This window comes from Hemiscyllium ocellatum, chromosome 11, assembly GCF_020745735.1.
Source record: "Hemiscyllium ocellatum isolate sHemOce1 chromosome 11, sHemOce1.pat.X.cur, whole genome shotgun sequence".
Taxonomy (NCBI): Eukaryota; Metazoa; Chordata; class Chondrichthyes; order Orectolobiformes; family Hemiscylliidae; genus Hemiscyllium; species Hemiscyllium ocellatum.
The window spans coordinates 56,628,659-56,649,900 of NC_083411.1; the positions used below are offsets into that span (position 1 = coordinate 56,628,659).

Below are 21,242 nucleotides of genomic sequence, written 5' to 3' on the forward strand. Positions count from 1 at the left end.
ATTACGTAAAATGAACTCGGGTAGCAGGGGATGACAATTATATTTCTAATATGGGAGAAAACCCGTTCATTTTTAGAAGAAATCTTAGATAGCTTTTCTTTGGCTGAAGTTCAACTTGGTTTGGATTCACTTGGAAGCTATTCCTTTTAAAACCAGCGCTTTGCCCAAACCCTGAGGACAGGGAATGAATGCCCTTTGATCGTAACTGTTCTGAAAACAAATCATTTAACTCAATAGAAATGTTTAGTGTGGAAATTGAATGATTAGCTAAGTAGAGTTACACCTGTTATGAAACACAGTAAGAGGCTGACTTCTGACTCAACAAGAATAATCCATTCATGAGAAGTTGAAGGACTTTTGGCCAAAAGGAGTGTCCTCATTTTACTTCCAATTCTTGTGCAAGTGGAAGAATAGTTCATTGATGTCTGAAAATGGACCGAAGGCATTTATTTCTGTTCTTACTGAATGACAATCGGCCAAACCCTCCACAGGATACGGTGAGTATTTCAACAAAACAAAACAGTAAAAATCCATGTAAGACAATTTGAGATACTGTTGATTTGTAGATTTTGGTCGTTGTGAATTGTAGACTCTCTGTGGACATCTGGCTGTTTCTAACCTGACAGACATTGCTGCTAAATAGAGAACTGCACCATTTTCCGATAGTTGTGGGAGTGGTGACTATACATTTCACTTGAGATCTAGTCTGAGAAAGATTAATGTCTGAGCTTGCCATTTCAATTCTTTCTCCCAGGATACCGCCAATGAACATGGTGCTGTGGGTGATGAGAATGTGGAACGGGGTAACTGGTCTTCGAAGACTGATTACCTGCTCTCAATGATTGGTAATGCAGTGGGTTTTGGGAATGTTTGGAGATTTCCTTACCTGGCTTACAAAAATGGAGGAGGTATGGTAGAGAATTTAAAAATATCGGAGAGTAAGAAAGGCAGAACTAAATGGATCGATTTGTTGACTTATCCTGAAAATTGTAGTTCAGTAAATAACAAATGTTTATTGCACTAAAAATGATATAGTAAATAATGCAGAGTTAAACAATTTCAATGTGAACTGGTAAATTCAATCCCACAGCTAACAAGTTTGACTACTATTTTCTTATGAAGAGAGAGATATGTCAAGGTAATAGTTTAAAATTAGCAATGTGATGCATCAAATATATGCTATTTATAAACCAAAGTAAATGGTTCATTTATTAATTTGCAATGTATTTTCAATTGATATTGTTTAGAATGCATGAGCCATCCACATCAGATATATTTACTGCACAATGTGTGAAATCCTTAGAATAGCAGGCTCCTCAGTCAGGCCCTGTGTTCAGGTTTGTACATTATCATCAAAACTGCTCAAATCAGGGCTCTTCACAACCCACTCCATTGGATTGATGGAAACCAAGTGCAAATGTATAAGAAATGTCACAACATGACTGTGTAAAGTGACCTGAAAAGATATCTGATTGTGTTAGAGAGTGAAATTCACAAAACGGGAATTTGGACATTAGTAGAGATTTCAGGGGAAATTTTAATCCACCCCACACAGTGTAAGCATAGAGTTTCACTTGCAAATTGAAATCCTTTCCGCTATTTTCCAGGTGCATTCCTTATTCCCTATTCTGTCATGCTGGCCCTTGTTGGGATACCATTGTTTTTCTTGGAGTGTTCCTTTGGTCAGTTTGCCAGCCTTGGGCCTGTTGCAGTGTGGAGGGCTGTGCCTATGTTACAAGGTGAATATTTATTTTATTGATACAGTCGCAGCAAATTCGGAAAAGTAACAGTGTTGATTTAATAAATAATAATAAACCTCCCTTATCTGACAAAGGTTAAAGCCAAGCTTGTGAAGTAATGTTGCACTCTGATCTGCCATACACGTTATTAGATGTGGTACATGCTGTCTATTGGTTTTTGGCTCATAGTTTGTCAGGTTTTTTTTATAAAAATGATGAATTGAAACCCAGGATTCGGGACCTAACACAGCAGAGTGACATCACTGGTAAGGCATAAGTTCATTGGTTGATAATAGCTACTAACATGACTATTATTGGCTACTTTCAGGTTGAAGGTAAATAAGGGAAATATTTAAGGTTACAAATTAAAAGATCAGTTGGAATTTTTTGAAAAAAAACAAATTAAGAACTTTTTAAATAAAATCGAGATGTAGGGCTAGACAATATCTTGTAACTGCATGAAATTGGAGTTGATGGACCCTACTGAGGAGCTGAAAATGTGTTGCTGGAAAAGCGCAGCAGGTCAGTCTGCTGGTGTGCCAAGATTCCCACTCCAGCCACCGTCCTCCAATATGCCAGCACTGGCACCTTAAAGAGTCCATCACCTCTGTCTCCGATTGTTGGAGGAGCAGGGGAATGTCCTTGCTACCATCACTGCCACCTCCAATTACCGGAAGGCTGTCACCACTCCATGTAAAGCCTGCTCTTGTTGCCTCTGACCAACCCACCAAAGAAACGAGGAATGAAAAGAAAAAAAATCAAGAGAGAGCAGAAATTAAAAGATTTTTAAAACGTAGATGGAAGTGGATGAGCTCTAGATAAGAGTCTGCATGCAGCCCTGCTACACTGTCGCCATCTTGGAAAATTGAGGGTTTGCAGAGCAAAAATGACCCTGACGAGAGTTATGTCCAGGCCTCCCAGCAGCAGTCAGGATATGGGTCAGAAAATAAATCAGGAGGTAGAAAAGGCATGTAAAAAATGATGCACAATTGCAGTAATCATGGGAGTCTTCAATATACAACTGGACGAGGAAAATCAGGTTGGTAGGGGATCCAATAAAAAAGGGATTTGCAGAATGTCTACGAGGTGATTTGTTCGAGCCACTTGTGATAGAGCCCTCCAGGGGGACAGGCAATTCTGGATTTGGTGCTGTGTAATGAGGTAAACTCGATTAAGGAGCTTAAGGTGAATGATCCATTGGGGGCAGTGGCCATAATATGATAAAATTCACCCTTCAGTTTGAAATGGAAGAGCAGGAATCTGGTGTAAGATCTTTACAATTGAGTCAATGCAACCAGAAAGCCATGAGGGAGGGGCTGACCTGAGTTGATTGGAAGGGGACCATAACAGGGAGGATGGTAGAGCAGCAATAGCAGGAGTTTCTGGAGGTAGTTTGAGGGGCAAAACAGAAATTCATCCCAAGGAAGAAGAAACATAGTAAAGGGAGGATGAGGCAACCACGGCAGACAAGGGAAGTCAGGAATAGCATAAAATCAAAAGGAAAAGCATACAATGTGGTGAAAATTAGTGGGAAGTCTGGAAATTTGGAGGCAGTTAAAAACTAGCAGAGGATACTTACAAAAGCAATGACGGGGAAGAAGATGAAATCTGACGATAAGCAGATTGTAATATAAAAGAAGATTGCAAGAGTTGCTTTAGATGCATAAAAGGTCAGAAAGAGGTGAGAGTGGACATTGGACCATTAGAAAATGAGGCTGGGGAAGTAGTAATGGGGAACAAAGAAATGGTGAAGAAAGTGAATAGGGACTTTGCATCAGTCTTCACTGGTGGAAGGCAGCATTAGTGTGCCAGGATGTCAAGAGTCAGGAGGCAGAGGTGAGTGTAGGGGCCATTCCTGTGGGGAAGGTGCTGGGGAAGCTGCAAGGTCTGTAGGTGAGTAATTCAGCTGGGTCAGATGGACTACACCCCAGAATCCTGAAGGTGATAGCTGAGGAGATTGTACAGGCATTGTTGGTGAACATTCAGGAATCACTGGAGTCAAGGAAGTTGCCAGACAACTGGAAAATGGTTAATGTAACATCCCTGTTTCGGAAGGTATGGAGGCAGAAGGGAGGAAACTATAAGCCGGTTAGTCTGACCTTGATCATTTATAAGATTTTACAGTCCATTATTAAGGATGAGATTGTGGAGGGTTTGGAAGTGCATGGTAAAGTAGGACTGAGTTAGCACAGCTTCATCGAGGGTAGGTCATGTCTGACAAGTTTGTTAGAATTCTTTAAGGTGGTAATGAGCAGGTTAGACGAAGGAGAACCAATGGATGTGATCTATTTGAATTTCCAGAAGGCCTGAAATCAGGAGCCATGTATGAAGCTGCTAAATGGGATAAGAGCCGGTGGTATTAGGGGCAAGGTCCTGACATGGTTAGATTAGTGTGGAAATAGGCCCTTTGGCCCAACAAGTCTACACTGACCCTCCAAACAGTAACCCATCCAGACATGGATAGAGGATTGGCTGACTGTCAGAGGGCAGAGATTAGGGATAAATCTACCAGTTCCACAAGGACTGTTGGAACCACAACATTATACATTAACAATCTGGAGAAAAGGGACTGGGGGCATCATTGCTACGTTTGCAGTTGTCGCAAAGATTGGTAGAGGGACAGGAAGGGCTGAGGAAGTGGGAAGGCTGCAGAAGTACTTACAGTAGTGAGGAGAGTGGGCAAAGAAATGGCAGATGGAATACAGGATGGGAAATTGTGAGAGTTATGCAATTTGGTAAGAAGAATAGAAACAAAGACTATTTTCAAATTGGGGAAAGGCTTTGGAAAACCGAAACATAAAGGGTAGGAGTTTATGATTCCCTTAAAGTTAACATGCAGGTTCATTTGGCAGGTAGGAAGGCAAATACAGTGTTAACATTCATTTCAAGAGGGTTAGGATATAAGAGCAGAGATGTGCTACTGAGGTTCTATAAGGCTCTGGTCAGACGGCATTTGAAATATATGAAAATGTTTGGACCCCATCTCTCAGAGAGGATGTTCTGGCCTTGGAGGGGTCCAGAGGAGGTTTACAAGAATGATCCCAGGAATGAAGGGATTGTCAAATGAGGAACAGTTATTACTCAAAGGAGCCGAGGAGGATTTACAGAATAATGACATTTACAGAATAATGAAATTTACAGAATAATGAATGGTCTGAATAGAGTAAACCTGGAGAAGATGTTTCCACTAGTAGGAGAGACTGGGACATGAGGGAACAACCTCAAGCTGAAGGGACAACTCATCAGAACTGAGATAAAGAGGAATGTCCACAGCCAGAGGGTGGTGACTCTGTGGAACTCATTGATGCAGCAGGTTGTGGAGGCCAAGTCATTAAGTATACTCAAGACAGAGATAGATAGCTTCTTGGTGGTAAGGGGTGCAAGAGTTATGGGGAGAACTCAAGAGAATGAGGTTCAAAAATATATATCAGCCATGACTGAATGGCAGAGCAGACTCAGTGGGATGAATGGCCTAATTCTGCTCCTATATCTTATGACCTTATGGCCTAAGACTGGGCATGTGTGATTATCACCACTCACAGTGATAATGGCATCCTTAAGAATTAGTGAGAGGGCATATAAAGGTGAAGACAAGGAGCATCATTCTTGTAATCTAGACAAAGAACTATAACATAATTAACATTTCCTGTTTAATACAAAAAGCCTTTGAAATCTTTACTGTTGGACACTGAATGTTGAAGCAGCCAACATAATCGATTAAACAAAACCGATATTTCCCCAAAGGTGTGGTCAGCCAGCGCAGTCTCCCTGTTCTGTCCTGTGCTCACTGAAAGAAAATCCAATTTGGTTGAATGACCAGCCAAATGCATGTCAAATACATTATTTTAAATCAATAATTCACAAACCAGACTCCCCTGTTCTTTCTTCTGTTTTCAGGTGTGGGGATTGCTACGATGCTTGTGATTACAATGTCCAACATTTCGTACAACTGCATCGTTGGCTACAGTCTATACTACCTGTTTGCTTCCTTCCAATCACCCCTACCATGGGCAGACTGCTTCAGTTGGTGGGGAGCAGATGAAACATGCAGCAGGACCCCCAAAGGTACAGTGTTAGCTTCTACTGTGGAAAGTGTACACACTGACTGTTCATTGTTCATTCTGTCAGTCTGAGTGAGGGAGAGAGATGAACAATAGTTTCAGTGACCATCCTCATTGGGGCCATACAGCAGAAAGACTCGGATAGAAAGCAGCAGCAGGAATCATGGCACTGAGTCACTGGAATAGCAGGACAGTCAGTCAGAAATAAATAGTGAAACATCAGAATTTAACAGTCTTTCACATGTCTCACGTTTACTTTCACCTTGTCAATAAGTCTGTGTTGTGTTCTTTCTGACTGCGTTCATTGTTTGTATCTCTCACCATCCCTGTATTGTGTCTCACACTGACTCCCTTCTCTGTCTATTACTGTGTTTTTTGCAGCTATCATTTTCTTAACTTATTCTCTTTCTCTGAGTTTTTCCAAATATCGATCATCTCACATATATTTCTTACACAGTCTGACTCTAAGACACACAGAGTTTTTGTTGCAATTATTTAAATGTCTCATCTCTTTAATTTCATCTCATCTTCCACAATAACACTATTTAACTCAGGATGTCTCATGTCACTATCAAAGGTTCATGTTGTGTGAATTGACAAGACTTAATGTGAAATCTTGATGTGAGTCAAGTTGAAATTTCTGAAACAGAGGACAAAATACTTCAGCTTTGAAAGAAAATCTACTTTTAAATAAACTGGGATTGTGGGTGTTCCCCTGACCATACTGTACAGACTGGGGCTGTGGGTGATCCTGGACATCAACTACAGTCTGTACAATATGGTGATAAATCACCCACAGTCCCAGTCTGTACAATACAGATAGGGGTCACCCACAGTCCCAGTCTGTACAATACTGTCAGGGATCACCCTCAGTCCCAGAGTGTACAATACAGTCAGGGATCACCCACAGTGCCAGTCTGTACAATACAGTCAGGGATCACTCACAGTCCCAGAGTGTACAATACTGTCAGGGATCATCCACAGTGCCAGTCTGTACAATACAGTCAGGGATCACCCACAGTCCCAGAGTGTACAATACTGTCAGAGATCACCCACAGTCCCAGTCTGTACAATACAGTCAGGGATCACCCATAGTCCCAGTCTGTACAATACTGTCAGGGATACATCTACAGTAACAGCTTGTACAATACAGTCAGAGATCATCCACACTCCCAGTCTGTACATTACAGTCAGGGATAAACCCACAGTCCCAGTCTGTACAATACAGTCAGGGATCACCCACAGTCCTAGTCCGTACAATACAGCCAGGGATCACCCATAGTCCCAGCCTGTATAATACAGTCAGGGATCACCCACAGTCCCAGCCTGTATAATACAGTCAGGGATACACCCACAGTCGCAGCCTGTACAATACAGTCAGGGATCACCCACAGTCCCAGTCTGTACAATATACTCAGGGATCACCCATAGTCCCAGTCTGTACAATACTGTCAAGGATCAATCACAATACCAGCCTGGACAATAAAGTCAGGGATCACCCACAGTCCCAGTCTGTACAATACAGTCAGGGATCACTCACAGTCCCAGTCTGTACAATACAGTCAGGGATCACCCACAGTCACAGTCTGTACAATACTGTCAGGGATCATCCACAGTGCCAGTCTGTACAATACAGTCAGGGATCACCCACAGTCCCAGTCTGTACAATACGGTCAGGGATCACCCATAGTCCCAGTCTGTACAATACAGCCAGGGATCATCCACAGTCCAGTCTGTACAATACAGTCAGGGTTCACCCACAGTCCCAGTCTGTACAATACAGTCAGGGATCACCTACAGTCCCAGTCTGTACAATACAGTCAGGGATCATCCACAGTCCTAGTCTGTACAATACAGCCAGGGATCACCCACAGTCCAAGTCTGTACAATACAGTCAGGGATACACCTACAGTCCCAGTCTGTACAATACAGTCAGGGATCACCCACAGTCCCAGAGTGTACAATACAGCCAGGGATCATCCACAGTCCAGTCTGTACAATACAGCCAGGGATCACCCACAGTCCAAGTCTGTACAATACAGTCAGGGATACACCTGCAGTCCCAGTCTGTACAATACAGTCAGGGATCACCCACAGTCCCAGAGTGTACAATACAGTCAGGGATCATCCACAGTCCCAGTCTGTACAATACAGTCAGGGATCACCCACATTCCCAGTCTGTACAATACAGTCAGGGATCATCCACAGTCCCAGTCTGTACAATACAGTCAGGGATCACCCACAGTCCCAGAGTGTACAATACAGTCAGGGATACACCCACAGTCCCAGTCTGTACAATACTGTCAGGGATCACCACAGTCCCAGAGTGTACAATGCAGTCAGGGATCATCCACAGTCCTGTATTTTTGCATTGAAGAGCTTCATATCTTTATTCCAAAAAAAACTCTCGAAATTTTAGGACATTTCCATTATCCAATATTCCAGAAGAATAGAACTCAGTTTTTCTCTGCCTCAGACGAAGTGATGGAAGCTGGTACAATTAAAACATTTAAAAGTTAGCTGGATGTGTATATGAATGTGAAGGGTTGAGATGGATACGGGCCAAATGTTGGCAAATCGGACTAGATTAATTTCGGATATGTTTTTTAGCATGGACAAGTTGGACTGAAAGGTCTGTTCCTGTGCTGTACATCTCTCTGACTCGATGACTCTTGATGTTATTTGTTCCATTTAGTATTTCAAAATCCGTGACGAAGTCATCTTTTTAGTTTTTAATTTATAAAGAATAGAATCATTGTCTGTCTAATACCATACAGTTAGGGACATCTATCAACACCCAGAAGACATGGATTTTCCATTATACACCCACAGAATTCAGTGATGGAAGTCCTTATCTCCATAGGCTAGGACTCATTCAAGTAGCGATCGATTTCTACATCTTCTACTTCAGAATTTGGAATGTTACATCTTGCCAAAAATAATTCAGATATGAAGAAGTTATTTTTGAGCTAAAATTACAATGTAATTTTTGAAAACAGTTTTTTCATCTTATCCTTGAGATTTATGTTATTTGAAATTTCATTTTTACATTGCTAGTTTCTGAAAGTGAATTGATAAGAGTACATTCAACAATGTGGTTCATCTGGGCTCAGAGTAATTATGGATGTCTATAAGATCATAAGACCATAAGATATAGGAGCAGAATTAAGCCAATTGTCCCATCAGGTATGCTCCACTATTCGATCATCACTGATATGTTTCTCAAACTCATTCTTCTGCCTTCTCCCTGTAATGCTTGATCACCTTACCAATTAAGAACTATTTTATCTCTGCCTTAAATTCACCCAATGACTTGGCCTCCACAGCCCTCTGTAGCAATGAGTTCCATAGATTCATCACTCTCTGGCTGAAGAAATTTCTCCTCACCTCAGTTCAAAAGGGTTATCCCTCCACTCTGAGACTGTGCCCTAGGATCCTGGCCTCTCCTATGCATGGAAACAACTTCTCCACATCTACTCTATCCAGGCCTGTCAGTATTCTTAAAATTTCACTGAGATACACCCTCAAGGAAAGACACAGAGTCCTCAACTGCTCATCATGTGATAAGCCCTTCATCCCCAGGATCATTCTTGTAAACCTCCTCTGAATCTCTTCCAATGCCAGCACATCCTTCCTTAGATACAGGGCACAAAACTGCTCACAATATTCCAAATGAGGCCTGACCAAAGCTTTACACAGACTCTACAGTACATCCCTGTTCTTGAGTTCTAGCTCTCTTGAAGTGAATTGCATTTGCCTTCATAACTGCCAATGAAACTTGCATGTTAACCTTAAGGGAATCCTGAACCAAGACTCTCAAGACCATGTGTACTTCAGATTTCTGAAGCCTTTCCCCATTTAGAAAATAGTCTATGCTTCTATTCTTCCTACCAAAGTGCACTTCCTCACACTTTTCCACATTGTATTCCATCTGCCACTTCTTTGCCCACTCTCTTAATCTCTGTAAGCCTTCTATAACCTCCTCACTTCCTCACCACTACCTGTCCCTTCACTTAGCTTGTCTCATCTGCAAACTTAGCAACAATGCCCTTAGCTCCTTCATCCAGATTGTTAATGTATAATGTGAAGGTCCCAACACTGATACCTGCAGAACTCCACTAGTCACCGGCTGCAATACCCAAAAAAGCCCCTTTATCACCACTCTCTATCTTCTGCCAGGCAGCCAATCCTCTATCCATGCCAGTACTATGCCCCAAATGCCATGTGCTCTTATCTTATTTAACAGCATCCTGCTTCAGTCACCAATCAGCTGAAAGGCTTTTAAAATTAAATGCATTCTTTTTGTGTGTAACCAAAGCTAGAGAAGGAGATCTTCTTTATGAAAATCCTCCACCTCACTAAGAAAGCTTCAGTACAATCAATAATTAACAATCTGCTCTGAAAACCCTGCACATGGCTTCACAGCTGTGACACCCTGCCCCCAACTTCCTCTGGAAATGTGATATCACCCCCAGTTCTCTGCCGATATGAAACTTGTCCCCACCCTCCCATTCACTGTTACCATTGGACTCCATCCCCCTCCACCAATGTTGTTGCTACTGGAACCGACCAACAAGACTGCTCCCTTCCCCCAAAAATTCTCCTATCATCCTCAAGTTACCCTCAACACTGGACTATTTAGCAAACTCCATTGGTATCCTGCACCACGGCATCTTACCCACTTGGCACCCTACACCTCCTCAGCTGGCACCTTATCCACCTGGCAACCTGTCACCCTGCTCCTATCCACATGGAATTTTACATAGCTCTCGATTTGCATATCTGCACCCTACCTACATGCACCCTATTTAGCTGGCACCCTTTTCCTATCAGTTTAGCACCTTCCCTTCCCTGCACCCTAACACACATTTATGTTATGAACTTCCTGTTTGACAGCAGCTGTCAGGAACATTAAAATGTGAGAAGACAGCAGTTGTGAAAAGGGGTTTTGCTTTCCCCTGGCAGGCTCTGTGCTGTGAAAGCACTGTCAGATTGAAAATGTGGCTCCCCATTTCTGAGAGAGCCCTGAGTTGAATCTACCGCTCAGAACTGTGGAGCTCCATTCATTCATTTTGTAAAACAAGGAGTGGTGTAGCAAGGTATGTGAGACTCTCCTTCCCTGGATAATCCAGCCCATTATAATCCTTAAAGTCTTCTCCAATAACTACTAGTGAATACTTTTGAAGTAACTTTTTATATACAGTACCATTTTAATTTGGTTTTCTAATTACTTTTATGCAGACTTTTATCCAACAAGAGATTAAGCAGATTGAGCACCAGAGCAGGACTGTGCTGAGAGTGAGTGCACGGACTGTACCTCTGTGTTCTGATCTATGCATAACCTTACCCATGTAATCAAAAGGATTAACTAATTCAGTCAGAGTGAAACAGTGACCCTGGTTATATTGAAATGGAATGCAAAATTGATGTATAATACTGAAACATATTTTCCAGAGACTCTCTGCAATCTCACTCTGACTGATGGATATTTTGAAATCGTTAATATAACACAGCTGCAGGAAAACAATGGATCTTGTCCAAATGGATCAGAAATCTCCAATCCTCACCAGGGCCCGAGTGAGCAATACTGGGAGTAAGTACCTTGCTGCAGATAGCTGCACCAATAACCTACACAGCTGGGCCAGTAACTCCTCTTGGGTTGGTTAGTTTGTTTATATGTGTTTAATGAGAGAGAAGCTGTTTCATTTTGATTGAGGTATTATTTACATTGCACACTTGTTACAAAATGGCATCATGGAAAGGAAACTTTTACTATTTAATATTCCTCTGGTTTCTAAGCATTGTAACTTTGACAATATTTATAAAGCAAAACACTTTTCTTTGTTTTCTTGCTCTTCAAGGATAATATTCATGACCAGAATTCTTAAACATGAAATGGTTAGAATCATGTGTGACTGATGTTCATTTCTCTGCTTTTAATTGTAATAAGTTATTATTTTAACACACAGTCCTGGGACTGGATTTAGATTAACTGTCTGGAGGTAGATACCATGTGTAGGAAGATGAAGGAGCTGAATTCATCGGAAGACATAGTGACTAAACCAGACAGGTTTCACAGTGCATTGTGAAGCAGTCAGTGAAACATTGTCAGAAACTCTTTCACATCAAATCAGCTGCAGGGAATCTCATCAACTTGTTTGAACAAAGCTTTACATTGAAAAATATCAATACACACGAGGAAAAAAATGTCATACAGAATATCAAACTTCACATTTATTTCTGAGTGCAAGAATCAAAGCTTCTATAAATCAAAAATTAATTTAGATATTATACAACTCTGTTTGTTAAATACATTGATGCACTATGTCTAAAAACATCTGTGTGTAATGAAGAGTGTCCTAACTTACTACATGTTTTTGTTCTTATTTTCTGTAGTAAAGCAGTTTTACGCCGTTCCAGTTCAATGGATGAGACTGGGGAGGTAATCTGGTATTTAGCCCTCTGTCTGCTTCTTGCCTGGCTAATAGTTGGGGCAGCATTATCAAAAGGAATCAAATCTTCAGGAAAGGTAAATGATTGGTGATAAATAGAGTTAAAACTCGTGACAAAGTAACAGTAAAGCTAGAAACGACAAATAATTTGTGAAGTGTCTGGTTTATCTCCCAGGTGATGTTAACAGTGTCTCTATGGGAAATGGGAGATTCATAATTCATCAACATTTCAGGCCTGAGGGAGATCTGAAGAACGTTCTCCTGAGGGAAAGAACAGCAACTTCCCCAAACCCCTGCAATGTGTCCCTCATTCTAAGGGTTCACTCACTGACACTGGAATTCTGGGTGACTTTCCAATTGCTGTGGAAGGCTGAGGAAGGATTGGGGGTTGGGGGGGAGTGGGGGAGGGGGGTGTGGTGGCGGTGATGGGGAAGGATAGGATCAGGGTTTTATTTGAGTGAAATGAGATTTGTCTGGACATGAGAATGGGACTGAGACCTGAGGAACAATCATTAGGTGAAAACACTAAAATGCTGGTAATGCTCAACAGCTTGTGAAGCACCTGTCAAGACAAATCGAGCTAATCTTTCACTTCCATGGACTTTCATCAGACCGAGAGAAATAAATAACAGTTTAAGAGGTTTCTTAAGACAATGGACATGGGGAATATGGTTCGGTGAGTAAAAGGAAGATTCTGTGATAGGTTGGAGGACAACAGAGGTTAACTAACAAAGCTCTGACCTTCATCCCTGTTGTATTGTTGGATAGGTTCCAAACCAAAGAGCAAATGTAATTTTAAGGCTGTTAGGAGAATCACAACATGTGACATTCCAGTGTAATGTGCCTTTAGTAGTTACTAATGTTGAAGGAATATGTTGTAACAGCTGTGGGTGGAATCTGTTAGTGACATGAGCAGCCTGTGCTAAGGTGAGATTTAATGCAGAATCAGGTGAGAAATCTCATAAGGTCCAACTTGACGTCAGGAACAACTTGCTGTGTCTTTTATGTACCTACCCAGTGAGGAGGTGAGCTTCTTGGGTAAGAATTACCTTTAACTGATTCTTTTCATTGTGTAATTTCTGTTATTATGTCTGAAGACCTGTGTCCCCTTAAGAAGGGTTCGAGATCGGTCAAAGGAATCGACAAATGCGGTCTATTCAAAAAACAAGGGTCATTAGTTGATTCAGTTAAGGTACCTTGATGCAATTCTATCCAGCAACACAGAGATTGAAGCTTCTGTGTTCTGGGGAAAAGTTGCGCAATTACATTTGAAAATTACACATTATTTACGTGTTTTTAAAGAAATAGTACAGTCTTAATTACAAGAAAGACCAATCACATATGATTTACAGTGAATTAATCTAATGATATTTTCTGGGAAAGGGTTCTTAACTACAAAAAAATGTCCAATCAATTGTAATATGGTGATATGATTGAAGACAGGCTAATCCAATGGTATTTCCTTTAAGAAGGATATCTAATTTACGTAAATTGTCATGCCATGTATTAGTTCAACGTTTGTTCAAATGCTCAATTAATGTATCAGTGTTTATCTTATGAAAACTCTATTGTCCTCATCTTTCAACTGCAAGTTAATTCTGCAAATCAGCAGTATGTTCAGCAGTATGATTCACAGGCCATTTTATAGTATTCTTTTAAATCGAGAAACCATTTTGTTGTAATAAAAATCTTCATATTTTGTTGCCTAAATTCAAATTTTAGATCCTCATGTCTATAGGTTTAGCAGTGTTTAAATAAGCACATTATAACAAGGTATCACAAAACAAAGTCTCAACATGCAAACCCTGTGAACTAGATGAAAACGCAATCCTTGCGTACATCTTCCATGTTACTATTCCTCTTCAGTTTGTCATCTGTTCCCTTCGATGCATTGATGAGAATCCATTTAATTTGCCATTTGGTTGGATAATATTGTCTTTATTCCAAGGTGAATGATGTATAAAAGTAGGCAAAACTTGCTACAAAGGTACAGCAGCTACTGTTTTGGTCTCCTTAGTTAGGGGGTATATTTGTATTGGAGAAAGTTCAGTGAACATCTTTGTATTAATTCTTTTGAAAATATAAGTTTGAGCCTGTACTCACAGGAATTTAGGAGACCGAGAAATGATCTTCAAAGATTTCGAATGGTCTTAGAAAGCTTGACCTTCTCAGAGAATCTCCAACAGGGAGCACAGTTACAAAATAAGGTTCTCCAAATGAGGTAGAGATGAAGTGGAATTTTTAATCTTTCAAATACTCTTCCTCCGAAAGCAGTAGAGGTCAGATCATTGAATATATGCAAGGCAGAGTTTGACAAATTGTTGATGTACAAGAGAGTCAAAGGTTCTGGAGAGGGCAAGTATCAGGGTGATCAGGCAGAATCTTATTGCATGGTGGGGCCACATGGCCTTGTACTGCTTCAAGGTTTTATTTTCTTCTGCTGTACCAGTAATACAGGAAAATCTAACAAGGTGCTCTCCATGCTCAGGTGGTTTATTTCACTGCGACATTCCCTTACGTGGTTCTGACCATACTCCTGATCCGAGGGGTTACCCTGGAGGGAGCTTCTAAAGGAATTGAATTCTACATCGGAAGCCAGTCAGACTTCTCCAGACTGGCTGATGCTGAGGTAAATACAGCAATATGAATGATTGAGTCTCATTAGTATTTTTAGTTGAATCGATTCGTGCCTCAGCACATTTACTTTGTTAGCTTGTCATCATTGATTTAAACTGAAAATGTGTTGCTGGAAAACGCAGCAGGTCAGGCAGCATCCAAGGAGCAGGAGAATCGACATTCCTGAAGAAGGGCTCATGCCCGAATCGTCGATTCTCCTGCTCGTTGGATGCTGCCTGACCTGCTGCACTTTTCCAGCAACACATTTTCAGCTCTGATCTGCAGCATCTGCAGTCCTCACTTTCATCATTGATTTAAAATCAATGTATTGCTTTTGAGTCCTTAATTCAATTCTTGGAAATTTTTAACAAAGCTTGTGATGAATTCAAAGAGTCAGTTTAAGGTCTATATCATCCTGCCATTAACAGGAAAGAAGGTCAGGGCATCAGCTATGATGGACGAGAGGATCGAAATTGATGAGGAATTATGATAGGGATTGGGATGCAATAGAATTCTTCCTTCATGCCTCCTCCTTTCTGAAATCTTGGAAATGATTCAGGAGTTTCAGGTGAAATACCTCATTGACCTACAAAGCAAATACTGACCCACATTTTGCTGTATCAGGGCAATAGAAAGAGCCACTCTTGATGAGCCTTGTCCTTATCCATTCTATGTCAATGATATTTGGTGCTGCAAGTACCTGGAAGTGGGAGATGGAAATGAAAGAATATTGTCTATATCTGAAATCTACATTGGAGTGAACATTGGAAAGCAACTGATTATATCTTGAACCAGTCAGATTATCGTACTTGGAATATAACAGTGCAAGGACTGAGACAGAAAAGGAAGTGTAAGTTTGAGTGGGTGACTTCCAAGCTGTGATTCCATTCTTCCAGTAGGTAGTTTAAGTGCCAGAAATTGTGACTGGCAGTAAGTAAATGCTTGGCATGTCATTAAAAGGCTATTTCAATGTCATGTTTCTTGAAACAAATCTCCGAGGTGATTCAGTCAACAGCATAAGGACAGAAACATCATGGAGCCCAGTGAATGCAAATAGGCAGACTAGGCAATACCACATTTGTGAAGCTGACAGTGTCCTCATGCATACTGGATAATGATGGCTGGAATTTTGTATTCAGTCCAAAGATACAGCAGTCTTTGTGAATAGACAATGGTGAACACTATTTATTGCTTAATTTTTCTGACAGGAATTGGATTTTGATTTCCATTTAAATCATTTAACCATTGTTTACATAATCCTAGAAATTACAGTGTAATTTTACTGGTTCCTGTTGATATTAAGCTACTGTGATATATTACAATATGAAAGTGATCATTATTTATGGTAAAAGGTGTTCTTTGTTGTTACTTTCACGAAAAGAATGGAATTAACTATGGTCAGTACAATACTGCAAGTGAGTCAGTCACTGAAAACCATGGCTGGTGAAAGAGTATACAGTCACGTCTTCGATAGTGCAATAGTCACGTTCCGTGTGACCCTGCGCTATGCAAGAATCACGCAATACAAGGAGCACTTACAGTGTTGCCGATGTAATCATGTTCTAGCCAACATACTTTTTGAATTTTTGCACTTTAGAAAAGCGTCCCCAATCGTCAATCACGGTACAGGTAATTTGTGTTAATGAAACGTGCATTATACCAGAAAGACCTGTGTCAGATATCCCAGAGGAAATTTAACTGTAAATAATCGACAGTAGTGATGACTGTTCTGTTTAAGAAGAGTTACTGTTGACCAGAGGGAGCTACTTTGCTCAGTTCACCATGGATTAACCACACGAGTTCTCATTATCTTCACAATTAATGTTGTTAATCTGTTGTACATGTTTGTGTTTCATTTCCCTCCAGACATCTATTCTATTTTGTATTTACCAGGTCTGGAAAGATGCTGCGACTCAAATTTTCTTTTCTATCTCAGTGGGTTGGGGCACTTTAGTAGCATTGTCGTCTTACAACAAGTTCCACAATAACTGCTACAGAGATACCATCATTGTCTGTGTTGTTAATTGTGCTACAAGTGTGTTTGCTGTATTTGTCATCTTCTCCATCCTGGGACACATGGCTCACATACAAGATAAGCCCATTTCAGAGGTTGCCCAGTCAGGTAAACTAGAGCTGCTAAAATTGTCAAGGGTCAGACAGCTTTAATGTTCTCTCTGAAGTGATTCAACCCAACATTCCAGTGATTCCAGTGTCCAGACACAATAATCAATCCTCAGATCCAAACTGATAGCCAGGCTCTGAAGACACATTGCCATGATGTTTGGTTTATACTGGACAGGGATTGGAGCTGAATAATGCAATGGTATGCCCGGGGTTGAACCCTAGCTCTTAAAAGTGAGCTTTTGAAATAATCACAGAATAGTAAATTTCAAAAGCACTCAGTTAACATTATAATCCGCTGTAAGATTTGCTATTTACCTTAGAATTACATTTCATATGAGCCACATTTTATATTTAAGAAGAAAATTTTGAATGAATTCCATAATATTGTGCTTTTAGGTGAATCAGAGACAGTTTTTATTTATTGACGATTAGTTACTGATCATATTATGTGCTCAAATATTCAATTTGACAGTGGTACATTTTAAAAAATGTTTAATATGAAGAGCAAGAAACATGGAAATGTTCTGTGTTAAGCCACTTGTATTGGTTGATGATGCTGTGATAAGTAATTAATGACCAGGTAAAGTTACAATAAAACACAGTTCACACATTCTGATTACTCCAATAGTCTGAGCACTGAGTGGTTTGACAGCCTGAACTGAGGCAGGAACATAGGAACAGGGGTAGGCCACTCAGTCTGAGTAGTTTGCCTCACTAATCCATGTAATAATGAAGGATCAAACATTTCAATGTTTTTTACTCATTCCATTCCCTGACCTTGTACACCACTGAGAATCAGAAATATATCAATCTCAACCTTAAATCTACTCAAATCTTGACCTCCACAGCCCTCTGTGCTGGACAATTCCAATGTTTCACAACACTCTGAATAAACTAATTTCTTGTCAGCTTGGCCCTCAGTGGCATCCCCCTTAGTTTTAAATTATGGCCGCTGGTTTTAGATTCTGCAGACAGAGGAAATATCTTACCTGCAGCTACTCTGTTGTTCTCTTTAACTACGTTGTAAGTTTCATTCTACGAAACTCTAGAGAGTAAGGCCCAGTTTTCCCAATCTTTCTTCATCGGACAGTTCTACCATTCCAGGAGCAAGTCTGCTGAACATTTGTTGCACTCCCTCTATGCAATGACATCTTTCCTGAGAAAAAAATGACCAAACTGTGCACAGTTTCCAGGTGTGGCCTAACCAAGCTGCTATACAACTGAAACAAGACTTCACTATCCCTGTACTCAAATCCTCTTGCAATAAAGGATGACATTCCATGAGGCTTCCTAATAGCTTGCTGCACACACATGTTAACCCTCAGTGACTTAGCACCAAGGAGACTGAGGTCTCTTTGTACAACTACACTTTACAATCCCCAACCATTTAAGAAACACTCTAAATTATCCGTTCAATTATTTCTCCCCATTCCCTACTCTCCAACATTATTCCCTGTTTTAAAATGCCAGTTTCACCAATATATTAGAGAGATTCTTTTTTTGCTTAGATTGCAAATGTCACTCTGAACTCAGTGTTCACTGCTTCTAAATATTATAATTTCTGAATTGAAAGTGATTAGTATTACAAATATATAATAACTAATGTTTTTTATTGTAAACACATATCCGCACAACTTTGGTGACATGAATAGTTTTGCAAATGTTGGCTAATATTGGCAACTGTAATAAATTAAATGAAATGAATGTCAACAACAAGTTAATAGCAACATTCATTGTGTCATTTCAATTCTATTCACTGTTCAGGTTTCGGTTTGGTCTTCATTGCCTACCCAGAGGCCCTTGCACAGTTACCGTGGGCACCATTATGGTCTGTTTCATTTTTCTTCATGCTGCTCACTCTGGGAGTTGACACACAGTTTGCAGGTTTAGGTAAAAATGGCATTGCATCACTTAAAAAAATCATTTCTTTTGAAGAAATTATGACAGTGTTGGGCAAAAAAGTGCTGTTGGTGATGTTAGTGGACAAACGCACAACATTTCTTTGCAGCAATTGTTCCCTTATTGTCTGAAAGAAGAATGCAGCTCTTAGTCTTAAATGATTAGCACCTGCATCCAAATGATTTCACAATACAATTTGCACTAACAGCGATGGTGAGGGAAGGCATCATAGAAGATCAAAATGTGAGTTGGAGTAAATGAGAGAGATGAGGTTCAGTGTTATTAGTAAGTAAGAACGGAGAGTGTATGAGCAAATATTAAAAGAGAAAGACAAACCAGTAGAACTTATTAGCGAAAGCATGCAGCATTCAGAGTTAAGTTGATGAGCTGACAACACAAATAGAGACCAGTCACACCACCTGGTGAAGATTATTGAAATGTGGTTGCAGGAAGATCAGTACTGGGAGTGAAATGTCCTAGGGTAATGAGTATTCCAAAGGGATAGGCAAGTAGGAATAGGAGGTGGAGCTGTTTTATTGGTTAAGGGAGATATCAAGGTGCATTAAGAAAAGATATTGGCACTACGAACCAAGATGTTGAATCAATCTGAGTGGAAATAAAAGGCAAGGGAAGAAACCCCTTGGTAGGAATAATTTACAGATTCTCAAACAGTACTTCCAAAGTAGGGCTTAGTATAAATGAGGCAGTAATGAGGGCTTATGAGCCAGCCACAACAGAAATTATGGGTGATTTGTACATAGATATTGATTGGATTCATCAACTTGGCAAGGGTAGTATTGAAGGAAGATTCATAGAGTGTCTGAGGGATTCTTTCTGATGGCAACGTGTCATGGAACCAACTGGCTGCTTCACATTTGGTATTGTGTAATGAGGAAGGATTGGTAAATGATCATGTAGTTAAGGATCATCTTGGAAGGTGTGATCACAACCTTCTATAGTTTCAAATTCAGATGGCAAGAGTGAAGACAGAGTCATATACAGGAGTTTTAATGTTGGCCAAAAGTCATTATACAGGCCTGAGAAAGCAGTTGGCCCTGGGGGACTGAGGAAAAATATTAAAGGAGCAGGACATTTGAAAAATGGTGTCAAATGCTCAATGAGTTACTAAATACCTGTCAATTAAAGTATATTCCTGAGAGGAAAAGGAATTATAGAAAGGTAAAAGATAATCCATGGCTTAACAAGGAGGTCGAGGATAACATAAAGACAAAAACTAGGGCATATCATACTGCAAATGTTTGAGACACTCTGGAGAATCAGGAGATCAATAAAAGGAAACTAGCAAAAACCATAAGCTCTGACACCAAAAGCTTCTATAAGTATATAAAAAGGAAGAGAGTAGTGAAAGTAAATGGTGGCCCTTTAGAGGGTGGAAATGGTGAGGTAATTATGGGAAACTCAGAAATGGCAGAGGCACTAAACCAGTATTTTGTGTCTTTTTGCAGTGGAAGATTATAATTTCTTCCCAAAATCTGCAGTTACTATAGAGGAACTTGGTGAAATTACTAGGGAACAGGTATTAAGTAAACTGATGGGATTAAAGGCAGATTAGTCCCCAGGACCTGATGGCCTGCACCCTAAGGCAGCAGAGATAGTGGATATATTAGTTACTACATTCCAAAATTTCCTCGATTCTGGAAAGGTGCCAGTGATTTGGAAACACTTTAATGTGAAGCCTGTATTTGAAAAAAGAGATAGGCAAAACGTGGAAAATTGTAGATCAATTAGTTTGACCTCAGTCATGAGGAAGTTGCTGGAGTCAATAATAAGGGAGAGAACTGACCACTTGGAACAACAAAGCTCAATTCCCCAGTGGCAGCATGGTTTCATACAGGACAAGTTGAACTTGACAAAATTGTTGGAATTTCTGAGGATGTAACTATCAAGTTGGATAATGGGGACACAGTGGATGTGTTATATCTAGACCTCTAGAAGACATTGATAAGGTGCTGCATTAAGACTGATACAAAAGGTTAGACCGGAGGGTGTTTGGGGTAGAGTATTGGTTCGGATAGAGGATTGGTTGACTGACAGAAAGCAGAGGGGTGGGATAAATGGGTCCTTCTGGTGAACTGTAACTATTGGGGTAGCATAGGGTTCAATCCTCTGACATCAATTGTTGACAATCTATATCAATGAGCTGCCGGGAGGGACAGAATGTAACAAAACAAAATTCACAGCTAGAGAATGAACTAGAATCTGGCAGATGGAATTTAACGTGGATAGGTACGAGGTTACATATTTTGGCAAGAATAATGAAAGAGCAAATTATTAATTAAATCAGAAGCAGATTCAAAGTGCCTCAGTGTAGAGGGATCTGGGTGTCCTTG

General features: G+C 40.3%; 1 protein-coding gene across 1 annotated transcript in view; it reads left to right on the forward strand.

Annotated features, from left to right (window-relative positions):
- The first annotated feature begins 431 nt into the window (after positions 1–431).
- LOC132820012 (sodium- and chloride-dependent neutral and basic amino acid transporter B(0+)-like) overlaps positions 432–21,242 on the forward strand; it is a 59,834-nt gene continuing 39,023 nt past the window's right edge. The window contains exons 1-9 of the mRNA XM_060831939.1: positions 432–497; positions 755–908; positions 1,608–1,739; positions 5,637–5,804; positions 11,255–11,393; positions 12,197–12,329; positions 14,741–14,881; positions 16,762–16,990; positions 18,757–18,882. Coding sequence (XP_060687922.1) covers positions 432–497; positions 755–908; positions 1,608–1,739; positions 5,637–5,804; positions 11,255–11,393; positions 12,197–12,329; positions 14,741–14,881; positions 16,762–16,990; positions 18,757–18,882 — 1,288 coding nt within the window. The remainder of the gene's footprint in view (positions 498–754; positions 909–1,607; positions 1,740–5,636; positions 5,805–11,254; positions 11,394–12,196; positions 12,330–14,740; positions 14,882–16,761; positions 16,991–18,756; positions 18,883–21,242) is intronic.